General features: G+C 40.7%; 1 protein-coding gene across 2 annotated transcripts in view; it reads right to left on the reverse strand.

Moving 5' to 3' along the window:
• The window catches only part of KCNQ5 (potassium voltage-gated channel subfamily Q member 5), a 274,997-nt gene that overhangs the window by 21,208 nt on the left and 237,499 nt on the right, over positions 1 to 16,290 (reverse strand). Inside the window, exons 8-11 of one of the 2 annotated variants that reach the window (XM_071741554.1) lie at positions 15,266 to 15,360; positions 13,731 to 13,757; positions 10,402 to 10,458; positions 5,164 to 5,384 (exon numbers count right to left, since the gene is read on the reverse strand). In XM_071741554.1, coding sequence (XP_071597655.1) covers positions 5,164 to 5,384; positions 10,402 to 10,458; positions 13,731 to 13,757; positions 15,266 to 15,360 — 400 coding nt within the window. The remainder of the gene's footprint in view (positions 1 to 5,163; positions 5,385 to 10,401; positions 10,459 to 13,730; positions 13,758 to 15,265; positions 15,361 to 16,290) is intronic. The other variant, XM_071741555.1, reaches the window with a different exon arrangement.

The following is a 16,290-nucleotide window of genomic DNA, read 5'->3' on the forward strand; positions in this document are numbered from 1 at the left end:
GATATATTGCTAGTAAAATGTCATTTAGTCTCATCATATGGGTTTTATACAAATTGCACAGCTTTGTTTTGACATCATGCAGCTTCATTTTGAAATGGCAAATTTAAGCTAACCGAGATGTCAAAGCAACCAAACTAAGGACCTTTGCCACATCAAGTGAACCTTATACAAGGTCAAGATGTTTGTGCTACTGAAAGGAAAACCTGTCATTTTTGCAATACATAAATTACAGGGTAGTAACTGAGGACACGGGGGCTGAAATGCACAGTTGCATTCTTTCCATGGCTCTTATAATATACTCTACCCTGAGGATTTTGTGCATGTACCCTGTAGGGAATGAAAGGCTAGAGGTCGTGTGAGCGTATAATGTTCAGGGGTGGTGCAAAAAATCAACTATTTCCTTGGAGACTTCCTTTTAGTTAATCAAATGAAATATGTTTGTAATATCTCCAGTGCTGAAGGCTTTTGATGTTTTATTCAAAAAGCCACACAACGTCTCTAGGTTACAGTAAAGGCACAATAACTCATGCAGAGGCTTAGAAAGCATGGGATGGTAGAAAACAAGTATAATAGGGCATTTTTTTCCCCTCACTGAGAACTGCATGCATAACATGATATCCATTCATTACTTCAGCTGTGGTTGAAGACTCTGCAAGAATATGATTTAAATAGGAAAAGTTCTCTTCCTCAGAAAAGATGAATTTGTGAGGTGTGACTGGATATGAGGCAGAGCCACGGCACCTTAAGCAGTGGTGTGAAATCACCCATCCTATTTAATTGCTCACAAGGACTGGCATGGTTTGTCCTCTGCCAGTGGGTATTCTCATACACTAAGAGCCATTCCTCATGGGCATTTTGGCTGTGGTTTGCCTGGTTTTGGTGCAAGGATACAACCTGTACTGCATGTGGAGGCCTTGGGGCAGGAGGTAGCTGCTGGCTCTCTTGGTGTATGGGTATGGGGGCTGTTCCATGCGGCTCTGAGGTCTGGTAGCACCTTCACCATATAATGTGGCATCTCTTTGGGGGTGGCTCTTGCACAACCCTGTATGATTCTGGTGTCTATTTAAGTGTGTACTATGTAAAATATCATTATTTACCATCACTGAGTAGTGAAGAATTTCCCTTTGATCTGCCTGGCCCTGATAATTCTCCTTTAAACTGATAACAGGGACTGGAAATTCAGCCTCCTGACACTGTCATTAATTAGTGCAGGGTCTCCTCTTTAAAAAGGGTGACATGTGAACCACATATCACCAGAAGCTGGCCATGGATTTAACATCAGATTACGTAAGTCTTGGGGTTTGATTTTGCTCCCCTGCGCTGTTGTTAAATGCTCTAGAGAGGGTCTGCAGCTGCACCACCAAACCTCTCTCTGGCCATCAAAGCTCTCTTGGGTTTGGATTCAATTTGCAAGTGCATATATGTAGCTGAAATAATTGCTGCCATTGAACAGGCCCACTTTGGCAACGGCAATAAATGGTTTATAGACAGCTTCAGAGGACTGTTGCTACCCATAAATAAAGCCATTTGTGCAAGAGTTTTGTCCATACTGTTCTAAAGCTGCTGTGCCAAAATCCTTTTGGGAGATACCTGTGGCCATCTTAAGTGTTTTTCTTGATGACAAGGAACCCTACCTCTGTAGTTTTAGTATGCAGTGGGAGAGTGTTAGTAAGCTTTTGCTACTGGTAGCCTCAGTGGAAGGCTATTACATTTTCAGTCATCTTACACTCTTCACTGCCTTTGTAAACTCCTGTCTGTACTAGAAGCCTCCCTTTACAAGACAGCTTCTAATGGCTAACGTTTAGGTTTTCAGCAGTCACTTTCTTATTGTTTTGGTCCAGATTCCAACCACATACTTTATCAGAACTCAGCCCTACAAAGTCACTGCACTGACAGTCTGCCTTAAATCATACTCATACGCTAACAATTTATCTTCTTTCTGAAGCTTCTACCTATATATTTGCTTTTTTTTTTTTTTTTTTTTTTTTTTTTACAAAGAGCTCAGTGCACCTCACCTTCATAGCAAGGTAGCTTCTCTTCTGCCTGTGCTAATGAAAGATAATTTACAGCCTCAGTTGTGAAACCATTGCTACATTGCCTCTATCTGAAGGGTCTATTGCCAGTGTAATTTCTTCTCCCGCAAACATGCTAACAGAGATGTAAGAATCTCCAGAAGCACAGTCTGTTCAAGGGCATTGTTTTGTGCCCAGACTTTCATTTAGAAATGGATGGCTTCTTGTTTGGCTGGAAGATCAGCACACCAAAGTAACCCTGTGGCTGGAGCAGGCCACAAATGAGGAAACTTGAGGACCTGAAAATTGAGAGATATTCATAAAATGCTACAGATACTGTATTTTCAATCAGTGAAAAAGGCAAGATATCATAAAGTAAATACATCATTTCCAGATCCTTTTCATTGAGCTGTCAAATGCAGAAAGAATATAAAAATAAAACAACAACAAAAAATCAATTAAAAAAGAAACCCACAAAACAAGTTTGGTAGTGCCTGACTTTTCCTGCAATGGATTGGGTAGGTACCTTTCAGCAACGAGCACACTGGACATCTCTCTGATAATACCAGTCCTAGAAGTAGCTGGAAGAGGTCCCAGAGTGGAAACTTGGCATTTGCCTAAAAGCTGGAGACAATGGAATCTGTTCCTTCTGCCACTGATGAGAAATTGGTCATTTCTGTTGGCCTCAGTTCATAAGGGTGGACTAGTAGCTGGAAACCTCTGACAAGGAAACAGACTGCACTTGCCCTGAGGAGCAGGAAGATCTTTTAGGATATATAAGCAGCAATGAAGGCTCTGTTGTTATTAACTTTTATCTAGAGAAATACCCAAGGTGCTGTTTATGCCACCTTTTCCATGAAAAGGAGACAATAAGAGGGATCATTGCTGTTAAAGACAGTATGTATAGAATAAAACAGAAGACACGCTGAGGAAATGTTTCTGTGACAAACAGGCTGGTGGAAATCTAAACAGATGCTTGAGTGAGGTGCAGGCTGTGGGGCTGGAGCAGAAGTGAGCCACTGATACCCTGGGAGTGTACTCAACAAATTATTCTCTTTTTAGGTCACTTCCAGGCACAGTGTGAGTTATGGGGGTGTTTAACCTATGAAATAACTTCTGGCATGGTTTTGGGGAGATACTTGTGCTGTGCAAGTGATTTCACAGGAAGCCTATATTTATACAGGGTAGCTTGAACCCCACTCTGGTACCCATAGGCTTTTTGTATGTCCACTGTGGAGCAAGTATCCTTGTCCCAGATGCACATCAGTATGAGACCCAGACAGGCAGCACACAGCCCCTGTGCCATAGCTGCTGCAGGACAGCATCCAGGACTTCTGCACTAGAATGGAGAGAGGAGCTGTGAGCATCCTGGTGGCTGGTATACCCCAGCAGCTCACTCTAACACAGCTAAATTTGGGGTTTGTGCGTCTGAGAGGTCTCCATGGGGGAGGGCTAGACTGGAACGATGACCTTAGCAAACACTGTTGGTTTGTCTTGTTTGCCCTCCAGGAAATGTTTATTTACCCAGGCTTTTCCTGAAGAGATGTGCTGCGTAGGGCGCTCTCAGCTGAGGGATGGGGCATCTCAGTTCAATGGGTATTTTGCAACCTACGTGACTGTAATAATAGGTGCTCTTAAAAAGGAAGCAACCACCAGAATCATGCTTGTGTCCAATTAGTTTTACCACAATTGTTGGATGTAACGTGCACAATTGCCATCACAGAGAGTTTGAAGTTATATCTCTTTACTGGAATGAAATGATTTACTCTCTACCTTTCCCATACAGTCAGGGTCACTGCCTCCTGTTCATAGAATCATAGAATCCTAGGGGTTGGAAGGGACCTCGAAAGATCATCTAGTCCAACCCCCAGTCCAACCCTGTTGTAGCTGGCCAGCTTGTTTCCCTAACTTTCTGCCAGGGGGTCCCACAGGAAGGCCCATAACATTGACAAGCTGGGAAAATTGTGAATGGAGAAGCTGAAAGCCAAATCTGCTGGGGCAGTGGTGCCCCCAGATCTGTGTGGTACACCTTCCAGTGCAGGAACCTCTCTCTTCAGGGGTTGGGTTCATCTCCTGCCTGACAGGGCCTCCTCTTGCCACCTTTGGTTTTCCCTGCTTAGGACAATCACTATCTTCATTTTGGCAAGCTTTTGTAGATGAAGATCTTTGCCTGAACAGTGGCTAGTTCAATTCCTGAGAGAAAGTTAGCTGGTTAGCAGAGAGGGGCAGCATCAGTTTCCCTGAGGAGGCAGCTTAGGGCAAAGGCTACATGCCTGCCTGCTGCAGAGTCATTGAGCCTTTTTCACAAAGAACCACTTCTTCAGGGATGAGGAGCCCTTCCTACAACTAAAATACCCTTTAAAAAGCAACACATAAAAGCAATAACACTGTTTTTATTTTCTAAAGCCACTTGCCGTACCGAACTGGATACAACTCTGTAAAACTTAAAGCACACAGCAGTATATCTCTTTGTGGCTGGTGGTTTTATCTGTGGTGGAGGTTAAGAGGGATCTTCCCAGCTCCTCAACAGCCTCCTCTCCCTGGGGAGCCAGTGTCATACAAACTGTGCTCTTGGTTGGCAGAGGCCATAGTGGGTGGCTTGGCAGCAAAAGGCAGTGGGTTTGGGCAGCAGCTGCCCCCAGATATTGGAGAGGGGATTCAACAGCCAAATCCCTGTGATACATTTAGTCCACCTTTGATTTTCCATAGTGACCTCCTTTTATATCAGTCACTCCCTACACACCACTGATAACACCATTTCTTATTAAAAAAAAAATAATCCTGTTAGCATGTTGTCTGAAGCAGGATATAGCTTTCTAGTATCTCTGCATCAATATAAATAGAATCATAGAATGGGTTGGGTTGGAAGAGACCTCAAAGATAATCTAGTTCCAAACCCCCTGCCATGGGCTGGGACACCTTCCACTAAACCAGGTTTTTCAAAGCCCCATCCAAACTGGACTTGAACACTTCCAATAACAGGGCATCCACAACTTCTCTAAGCAACCTCTTCTAGTGTCTCACCACCCTCACTGTAAACTAGTGCTGTTTCTTTCTGTTTTCCAAAACCAGGCTGCATTCACAGTGCAGATGTGGGAGAACATGGGCAGGCTGGGGGAGCAACAGCAAACGAAGCATGAAAACCTCCTACCATCGACTACAGGCTTGGGCTGTGAGCTCTTCAGCCTCAAGGAGGGCCTGAATCGGGTCCGGTCATTGAAGCTCCAGCTCTTCTGGACTTTGGTTGGGCTGCTCTCGGTGGCAATGTCAGCACTGGGTGACCTGCGATCTCCGACTGACGACTGCCTGTTCTTTATACTCTGCCCTCGGGGGCTGGCCATCCGGACCCGCTCCTTAAAACTCAGCTTTTGGCTGTAAAAAAGAGAGATGCATTTTATTACGTGGTTCCTCCACTCCTTTTTCTTCTGTTGTATGGTAATAGGAAATAATTTTTTAAAAATTCTCAATAGTACGAATCTGTTTCTTACGCGCTTTTATGTTCATGAAAAGTATTTCATTTGGGAATGAAACTGATTTGATGCAATTGTTTTTTGATAGAAACGTTATCAATGGCAGTCTGTCTTATATTAGAGAACAACCTTGTATGGAAATGAGTATTAACAAATGGAAACAAATTTCACCCAATTATTACAAATTAATCTCTAAGATTATTAATATTTTTTTATTCATTGAATTTTAAATAGGTTTATTTCCATCTTAGTCAGCACAGCTCATTTCTGGCCATCTCTTAAGATGAACAGGAACAAAATGTATTCTTTTACTACTGCATGCCATGTAGTATTGTTTGGGGTTTTCTTAGCAGGCAAAAATACTGTTAGTATATTCATGCTTTTTCAAGATGTGGCACTTCCAACATTTCATATGCATTGTTAGTGATCACTCATACCCAGAATATCTTGTTACTACTTACTTGGACAAGATGAAACCAAAATTAGAGAACAGTCAAGAAACAGCATGATGATTGATTAATGGAAATCTAATGATATGCTGTGTGCTCACTAAAGTCACTGCTGGAGACTAAGGTGGGAGCTGACTATCTGTAGGTGGAATTAAACAGGTGCTTTAGAACAGGTGTAAGAGCCCACACAAGCTCATGACTGACTGCTGGATCAGTGGTGGCCCTGTGGTCTGACAGCTGTCCAACTGTATGCTGATTTTTTTCCCCTCTTGATCTTATATCCCTCCTGTCCAGTCAGCTAAATGTGGGATATATATATTTTTTACTTCCCAGTGCTTAAATTGCTTTTATTAATGTTCAGACATATCTGATGAACATCCTGTGGTCACTGTGACTCTCTGAGTATGTTTTTTCATTATTTAACATTTTTGCCATTGCCTCTTCCTGCAGCAGAAGCCACAATGGGGAAACAGAAAGGAAGTCTGATACCAAGGTTTGGAAACCTTGTTTGATCTACCAGATTAAACTCAATTGCCTGTACAATGGAATGGTCACCTTCATCAGTGGTCCTGAGGTGACAGGAGGAATGCAGTAGCTGTTCATGGTATCATGTCACTGCATCCTACTGCTCAGGCATAGGCTTTGGGGGTGCTTTAAAAACACCTATAGCAAAGTCTGTCTGCCTGCAAATTATAATTGCACTGAAAGTAAGACACATCCCAGGACTCTCAGTGTCCCTACATTTAACTTCAGCATGGCCAAAACACTAACATGAACTGTGTGGTTCTTCAATGTTTAACTCACTGCACTCTGAAAATACAGTGTTAATGTGTAATTTTATGAAATGGAAAGTAGTTACAGACTTTCATGGCTGTGAAATGGTGAGATAAACAGGTATTGTTGTCCACACACAGGGTAAGATAGGATAGGACAGTGTAGCATAACATAGCATAGCATAGCATAGCATAGCACAGCATTTCATTCTGAATACAAACATCACTGAGTGCAGAAAGGATGCAGTTTATATCAGGCAAAGCACATGCTGGGATGTTTATAATAAAATAATTTCCAAGAATGCTAAAAAATGAGCAAATCAATAGAAAGATTGTTAGAGAAATGTATTTCTATATGGCATGTTGAATCACTTGAAAGAATCCCTTTAGTAAAATTTCTGAATGTAATCCCCATCTTTCCGTGCTGAAAGTCAGCAATTGTTGAAATAAAGACATGATGGTTCTGAAAATATTATCTATTTACATTGCACATTGTTACCCACGCCTGCAGTACTGTGTGCTGTTGCATATGCAATACAACAGACCCACAGAACCTACTATCTGAAAGGAAGGTGAGGTTTAAACTTAATTTTCAATAAATATTGAAATAAATATTACATTACATAAGTATGAATTACATTCCGGGTCAGGATTTTTTTTTCCATCGTACAACATAATGAAAATAGAAGGTGTAAAATATTTATTAACCACATTATTGCATGGTCATACTATACAGCATGAGCAATAGAATCAAAATACGAGGTATTACTCATAGGCATGTTTCCCCTGTGCTTTTTTTAACTCCTCTGATGGCTCAAATTGTATTTTCTATTGAAGCATGAAATCAATTTTTTTTGACAAATCTTAGAGTAAAAAACCTGCCTCAACAGTTCTCTTCCTCATGCACTACTTAAAATGAAAGGAATATTGATAAAATAACCATAATATGATCACAACAGACCATGTTTTTTATAGTCCCACTAACTACAAACTAAAAATAAAAAAATAAAAAAACCCACTTATGCTCTCCTGTCAATTAATTTGTACTAATGAAATCCATGGCTGCCTTTAAATTATTTGTAGACACTGTTACTTCATTTAGAAAAGCTGAATGGTACTCAATGGCTACTTAACTTGAATATCTTTAATTCTCCAAATCAAAGCAAAGAGGAATGGTGGAAGGAACAGCAGACACTTCATCTGTACTAAAGACATTTCTCAAAAGTACAGCACTGAGAATGAAAATATTAATTTAAAATGCAGGCCTCAGACTTAAAAACTGTAATGTTCTTGTAGCAGTGGCAATGGAAAGTCATGCCCAGGGTCCATGTGGAGGATGCTGTGCAGTGAAGAGAAATGCACCCCTGAAGGAAGTGTGGTATGGAAACTTTATTTTGCACCTTGAGATTTTCTCCAAGGCACTGGTTATGTCAGTTCTCCACTTCTTGGATCCCTGCTCCTGTTTTGAGACTGGTGAGAAATGTTCCTGAAGTCACTGGGTCCTACTCAGTGTAGGCATAAGTTGTATGAGTTGCAGCAGTGGATAATTAGTGCTCGGGAAAAGAAAGCTGCTACCCCTGGGAGCACATTGCCATGGGGATCTTCTAGATATGATATATAAACAGATCCTGAAGGAACAACTGAACCAGAACATTTTTGGGGCATATTGACTAAGCTTTTTCCCACAGTGTAACTCCCTTTCCTTATAACTTTCATAGTTCCTGGCTCTTCATTCTCTACTGCAGCAGCAATAGAGAAAGTATCAGAGATACAGAATGGTAATAATCTTCTGCCCTTTTAAGCATCCTTGGGCATTCTAGACTTAAGATACCCAAAGCAAATGTATTCATATTGATAATGCTGAAGCTTTGAAGCATCTTTTAGTGGAGATCACTCACAACTGGGAGCTGTGAAAAAAAGCAAGTGACATTTCTCTGTTTGCCTTCTGGAAGGCTGTAGGATCTTACCATTCATTCCTCTTGTCAGCACATGCATGTGCTATTCACTTCCCTGGGATAGCAAAAGACTTCCCAGCTGTTATTTCTTCTTTTTAAAACTCTTTTTCCTCATTTGATTTTTGAAGGAATAAGTGTTTAGGGACACTAGAGGCCACTGTAGCTTCACTGCAGGAGGAACCAACACCTCTGCAGGAGCAAATGACTATGAACTTGGTAAGATTTTGTTTTAATAGATAAATGGCTACAAACCTGCTTTCCTCTCCCATACTCACAGCTCTGTCTATCTTCCATAGATCATCTTAATGTACTTTTGAGTTATTAGACCATCTCTTTGCCTCCCGGTCCCACTCCTCTGTTTGCCTGCCTACTCCTGTATTTTTGGTAAAGTTTTAATTCTGCCCTGTCAGCCTCACACCTCCAGAATTACTTCCTGCTCCTTGTCACAATTTACAGCTTGTTTTTCAGCTTTTCAGACTGAGCTGGATGGTAGAAGTAAGAATAGGAAGGAACTGATACGAGTCAGGAGGAACTAGAGGGCCTGAGAATGAGGGAGAATGCTTCAGATCTGGAGGCAAGACAGTAGCTGAAATTGCCAAAAAATGATCACCCATGACAAACAACAGTAAGCAAATGTATGTGCTAATTTTCAGCAGTGAACTTCCAATACAGATGATGATACTTTACCAAGCCTACAGTTGTCTTTTCTGAAATTACACTAAGTTGAAAAAATGCAAATGCAAATTCAATAATGGAAAGGACAGCGAGGCTTGAATTCAAACATTCAAGACTTCTCCACCAATCTCATGCTGGGAGCATGAACTCAAGAAATGTAATATTGTATTTCATGCCTTCACTTAGTAATAAGAAGAATTTCAGGGACATAAAGTCTTATAGTTCAATTGTCAAGCAGAAAAAAAAATAAATGAAGTTCAAGGGTTTTGTGTATTTTTCCCTTTTTCAAAACAGTTTCCAGATGAAGAGAAGCCATTTTTTTATCTCCATTTTCTATTGTCAGTTCGTACTTCTATTGTCTTTTAAATTATTTTTGAGAAGAAAAAAAAAATGTAAAAAGCTTTAGTTATAAAACAAGGGTTTCTTCCCATATGATCCATCTATCTAGGAATTACCATTTTTGGTAAGAGACACAATTTCTACAGAATTCAGCTGAAGCAGATGGTTGATTGCACATGCATTCCTCTACCTTCCAGTAGAAAGCCCAGGCACAGCTTCCACGGGCTGTGTCCAAGGGGATTCTTCTCAACAACAATTGCACATTTTGACTGTGAATATTGCCTAGCGTGCCATACCTTAATATTCCCCCGTAATTATTAGATGGAGGACTCAACTGCTGTGGTTACAAAAATCCCCTTGGACTTGGGGAAATATCTTTACCCAAATATTCCACCCCAGTTTTAGATCTCTGCAGGGTAATGCATTCCAAAAATCCAGTTCTCAGGGGGAGGAGGGGAATCGGGCTTCGGGAAACCGCGGGGTGCTGCACGCTGCAGCTGTCTCGGCCGGAGGAGATTCAGGGAATTGGTATTATTGCCAGTGTCTTAATGTCAGTGCAGGCAACAAGCAACAAAGGGATTACAAGCACCTAAAAAAAAATTAATCAGGAAACCTTCTCTGGTGAAGGAAGGAACATTAAAGCACTAAGGAGGGAAAATAAATGAATCATGCACCTGATGTTAGTTGGCATTCTCAAACATCATGTGAAGAGGCAGGATGCTGAATACCTATGTTTCCGAGGGATGTGCATCCTGAAGAGCTTCTCTTTATTACTACAAAGCTTACTAGGAGTGAGGGGAAATAGAGGACCACGTTACTAGGCATTCCACTGCTTGGCAAGGGGCTAGGCTTTTCATCTCAAGTTAGATTCTGCATCACTGGCATTTCATATAGTGCATGCAGAGTTTACATTAAAACTATTTTTAGAAACAGATATAGGAGATGGAGAGAATTCCTGAGTACGATTTACTTGTTCCCCTTAGAGCAGGGATACAGTTTTCCTCCAACCTCCTATGAGAGCAAAAAATCCTCTTTCTTGCATCAGAGAGTTGTCTGAATAGGGAATTCATATTCAGGGTCACTAGTTACAACTCTAGATGGGTGACATTCGTTCTTTGCAGATACCCCACACATGTCCTACACACAGCTTAAGACTGCTCCCAGCCCCAGGATGTTGTAAGATTCATCAGTCTTGATCTAGTTTCCTGCACAGAAGGAATTCCAGACAGACTGTATAACTGAACAGAAATAAATATTATTTGTGTTCAATGTGGGCATTTGTAGATACAGAGAATTTAACATATAGGTTTTTTCAAATTACTTGCAGAACTCTAGAACTTATTTAGAGAAATGGCTCATTTACAGTGTGGATTCACCAGACAGGCTGTCTACGATTACTACTGATAAATGGTTAATCAGAATACTTGTGTATAATAATTGGAGAAATACAACAGTTGTATTTTTCTTAAAATCAATATGAAGCTACAGCCTCATATGTGCATCTCTCTCAACTCAAATGCATGCCAACATTTAACTTATGAGACTGTAGATCTACACATGAAAAAAAGCAAGAACTCACATCTGTAAATTTAAAAGTCATTTTGGTAGGAAAGAAAATAATTAACTTTTACCTAACGTAATAAAAGTTTTTCTTGACTGTTATTAGAACAGAGCTCAGAGCAAAGAGCAGGTTCAGAAAACAATTCAATGCACTACTTCTGCAAACATATCTTCATTTAAGGAGTGAAACAAGAAGCAGCTTATTTAGTTCACATAGCATCCCATGCAAGTCATTCAGCATTGCAGTAAGAAAGAAGTTAAACAGTCCACAACAGTTAACTTGGACTACTTTGCTACACTTTGCATTTACATTTTGATCACATAACACCACATACACCACGTGTATCTTAAATGATACAAACACACAGCTGAGAAGGATGAATAGCCACCACCAAGCATCCCTTTTGTAAAAGGCACTGAGTCTGTGGGGATTTTAATGTAAACCAGGATCTGAGGGATTGACTTGTTCCTTTTTATACCTACACTACTTCGCAGTGGTACACATATTAGTTAACAGTTTCTAATCGGGACAAAGATCTTCCATTGAGTGAAAAAAAGTGCAAAATCTGGCTAAAAATCATTGACTACTTTTAAAACCACAACCGTTTGCACTAACATGCTCACAGGTAGAGCTGCAAATAACTTCTCCCTCCCTGCACAAATCACTGTTTTGGAGGTACATACTCCTTTACTGCCAACTTCAGTTTAGCCTTTAAAAAAGCTGAAGTCAATTTTTAATGTTGCTGTTGAAGGAGTAGGAAATACGGTGAGTGTGAAAAGTTTCGCTCAGGCTGTAATAATAAATGACATCAATATCTGGCTAGCAAGCCCATGGAGGGAATGTGTATGAAAAGCCATAGAACTAACAGAGCAGGTGAAGTGCTTCTGAGGGACATCTTGGGTAGCTGATGTGAAGTTTTCACCCCTGACTGAATAACCCAGAAATTACACTGTGAACCAGAGTACAACTCAGAGACAGGTGTATTTCAGGGGTTGATCTGTCATTGACAATTTTTTCTTGGCCTTTCATTGTTTTCTGCTTGGAGGTAAACTCCATTATTCCCTGATCATGCTGATACTGCAGTGCTGGCTGTTGAACACCTGCAGACTCCCATCCCTAATGAGTTTTGGAGGTAGTGTAATTTCTCTGGTAGTCACTGAATCCTTTCCTATCCCTAAGGACTTGAGGTGCAAGTACAGCAAAGAGCAGCATTTCCTCTTACTGCCGTAAGACTGTGCCTCTTCAGGGCTTCATTTATCAGGAGAGGATAGCCTGACCAAGGCCTGCCTCTGAGTACTGTAGGTCCTCCACTTGCATGCAGGCTGGGTGGAAAGCTTGCCTGCCTTCCCAGATGGCAGTGCTGGGGCTTATCACAGAATTTTCATGCCTGGGAGAGACTTCTAAGTTCACTAAATCCAATAGTCAACCCAGAAAAAGCCATCGTGCCCACTAGAGCATGTCCTGAAGTGCCACATCTACATGTTTTTTTTAATACTTCCAGGGATGGTGACTCCACCACCTGCCTGGGCAGCCAGTTCCAGTGCCTGATTACTCTTCCAGCAAAGAAATTATTTCTAATATCTAGTCTAAACCTCACCTGGTGCAACTTCAGGCCATTTCCTTTAGTCCTATTGTTATTTACTTGAGAGACGTGGCCAACACTCACCTCACTTCACCCTCCTTTCAGGTAGTTGTAGAGAGCCATAGGGTCTCCCCTCAGCCTCCTCACCAGATTAATCAATCCCAGCTCCCTCAGCCACTCCTCACAGGACTTGTTCTCTAGACCCTTCCCCAGCTTAGTTACCCTTCCTTAGGAGAGAAGCCAGGCTGCCTCCTTTCCCCCAGAAAGGGCCACGAGAGTGTGGCCCATGCAGCCAGGAGGAGGTGAGCCACTGCAGTAGTGCTTTTGCCTCACCTCACCTGTCCCCAAATGGTCTTTAGGTGAGGGCAGCAGGAAAGTTGGGAAAACACGAAGACCTGGCACCGTGGAAGCCTTGGAGATGCTCCTGCAGGGCAGCACAGACCCTTGTCAAGGTGACAGCCAGCCAGTACATTTGGGGAATGTCCTGATGGGCTGGTTCACAAGGCCAAATTCAGCAACATACCTGTAGCTTTCACTGTGATTCCTGGAAACCCTGAGCACTGATTTATATTTATATTTTATTTTCTGATTATAGCAGAAACTGGGGGCCACATCCTTGCCCAGGAGCTGGGTCTGGGGAGGCTGTTCCACTTGCTACTCTGTCACTGTTTGAAATGAGCTCCCCCTCAAAGTTAAAAAGTTGCCTAGTTCTTCCATACAAAAATGGGACAAAGAAGCAAATTTCAGCAGCATTAATCTATCAGCATGAGTTTCTAAAAAATTGCAGTTTGCGATTATTATCAGTTAACAGTTAAGAGTTCATTGAATCTACTGTACACAGCCTGGAACATCTACAAGCTGTTAAAAAGCAGCAATTTCACAGATAAAAGAAAGAAAAAGAAATAAACACAAACCTGGTAGAAGCTTCCCCTTGTTCTTTTCTTCAGGTCAGGGAGTGGGAGGGAAAAACATACTTGTTATGCAGATAGTAATCACATTACTTAGGTTACAGGTGATGTTAGATATATGATAAACATAAATGGATATGTTAATTAGTCTACAACACACAGATTACATTGCAACCACAAAAACATTCAAGCAAGACTTGTGACTACAATGCTTCTGAAAAAAGAAAATTTTCACTTGTTTTAACACATGCATAACATGCTTAGTACGTACCACTGCAGACAGAGTTGGCAAAGCACTTAAGCAAAACGCATTGCTGACACATATATAACAGAAAGCTGTAGGCTCTTATTAGATAAAGATAATTCTGGTAAATAGAAAGGTTCAATTTCAGGATAGCAGAGCAGTACACTTATTTAAAGTAACAAGAAGATGCACTTTTAAGGGATAGTCACATTTTAGAATATTTTAGGTGGGATACAGGTTCATTATTTATATAATTTTAGATCCATCCATTTATACCAATGTTGCCTTCAACCTGTTTGTATACATCAAAATTCAATATTCCGTGTAACTTTTAATCTAAAAGCTCCTTTTAATTCAGAGCATTTTGGAATGACAATTATGGTAATGCATTACTTATGGCTCTGTCTTGTCAACTCTTTGAAATTCAAAGATCAGCTTTGGGTACCCAGCCAAACCTCTTTTTGGCTAAGTTTTTGGCACACGATTACCTTTTTACTGTCATGTGGATGTTCATCACACATCTTTGAGAGAAACCACTAATTCTCTTGCACTGTCTGCAATAACAACAGTTAGGATGCTTATCAGAGCTTTCCCAAGAGGCTCTTAGCACTCTCTTTTTTGATCTTTATTGAGTATCTTTTACTGCCTTATTTGCACCCCGTATGGAATCATTCAACTGACTGCCTTCTGGTAAATCTTTTACTGAACTATTGATGAGTCTTGGCCTGTTAATGCTCTGTGAATTCTCACCCAGAATGGGACATCAACTATTTTCTATCTGACAAAGCGTGACATCAGGTATTTTTAGTCATTTTCCACTGACGGTAACAGAGAATATAATTTGCCCTAAGGAAATACTGAATATATCAGAAATTATGATGAAAAGGAGCAAATTTCCCAGTGCATTCACATGCAGAATACCACAAGGCTCTCTTCCTTTGGAAAGGTGGATCTGTAGTTATAGCCTTACACAAGAGGCCCGGGGATAAAACCATCATTAAATCAAGGAACAAGCTCTACTTTAGACATAATATTTTCTATCTTAGATATAATTTTGAACTGGGTGAAACACTGACCTTGTGTTTCTAACCCAGATTCCATGATTTTTCTTAGATAAATGGCAATTATTTGTATTTGTCCCATTTGCTTAGGCCCTTAGATAATATCAATCTGATATGTTAGTTGCAATTTTTAATGAGAGGACTTAAGACAAAACAAGATGAAACAGAGAGATAGTAATTCTCTATAAGCTTGAACAAACATTGAGAACAGCACCAGCAGACAGATTTGTACCTACTTTGTAGGGCTGCAGGTATGCAAGGCCTTCAAATGAGGCTTCCAGGTAGCAATGGAAACCGATTTCTCATCAGCTGCATAACTACGCCATACACACTACGTGCAGGATATATGATAAAAAAGAAAAAAACAAGGCAAGAGGGGGCAGGGGATGAAACAAACAAAAAAAAATTGAAAAGCAAATTAGTAACCAATACAGGTCATGGGTTTCTTCTCTCGTTCATAGCGCCGATACATGCCTGGGGGGAGGAAGAATACTTTCATAATATCGCCAGGTGGCTGTCAGGTTTGTTCGGTTGGTGTCAGTAGAATAAAGCTGCCAAGAAGCCTGGTATGGGGAAACAATAGAGAAGCACAAAGGAACCAAGAACATGAAGTGACAATGCCACCACACTGCATATGGAGAGAGGGGGTTTTGCTCAGATTTGGATGTGCTCTATCATGCTGGTTTAGGAAATGCCGGTGAAAAACTACCAAAACTTTTGTGAATCACAGTATACTTTGCATGGCAAAGTAAGAGGTACCAGCTTCATGGAAGCAGCAGGAGATATTCAGCATATAAGGGTGCTCAAAAAAGCATCAAAGTGATTTATTTGAAAGCCCATAGGGGACACCCACACAAACCTGAAGTCTGAGGTAAAGTGTCATAATAAAATTTGTAATTGATTATGAAAATGAGACAAAAAGGATTTAGAAGAAAAGAGAAGTGTTCTCTGTGGCTTGAAACACTGCTAAATATTAAAAAAACATTAAATAAATAATTTCAAAGGTGAGTGACCAAAACGTTGTATTGAAAATGTCATGTTTTCTATTTATAACTTAATCTAGAGAGTTAAGACAAATCCCCAGTTCTACAAACTGGAAGAGCTTCCTTGATGTCAGCATAACTATGTTCATTTGTACAAGCTGAGTATCCGTGCTTCCTGTACACTGTCAACCACTAAATGTCATCCAAGTATTCTTGTAGGAGTCTAATACCCTGTGTTCTCCTACTCCCTGCCTCCTAGACATACATTTAGTCTTCAC

This window comes from Heliangelus exortis, chromosome 3, assembly GCF_036169615.1.
Source record: "Heliangelus exortis chromosome 3, bHelExo1.hap1, whole genome shotgun sequence".
Taxonomy (NCBI): Eukaryota; Metazoa; Chordata; class Aves; order Apodiformes; family Trochilidae; genus Heliangelus; species Heliangelus exortis.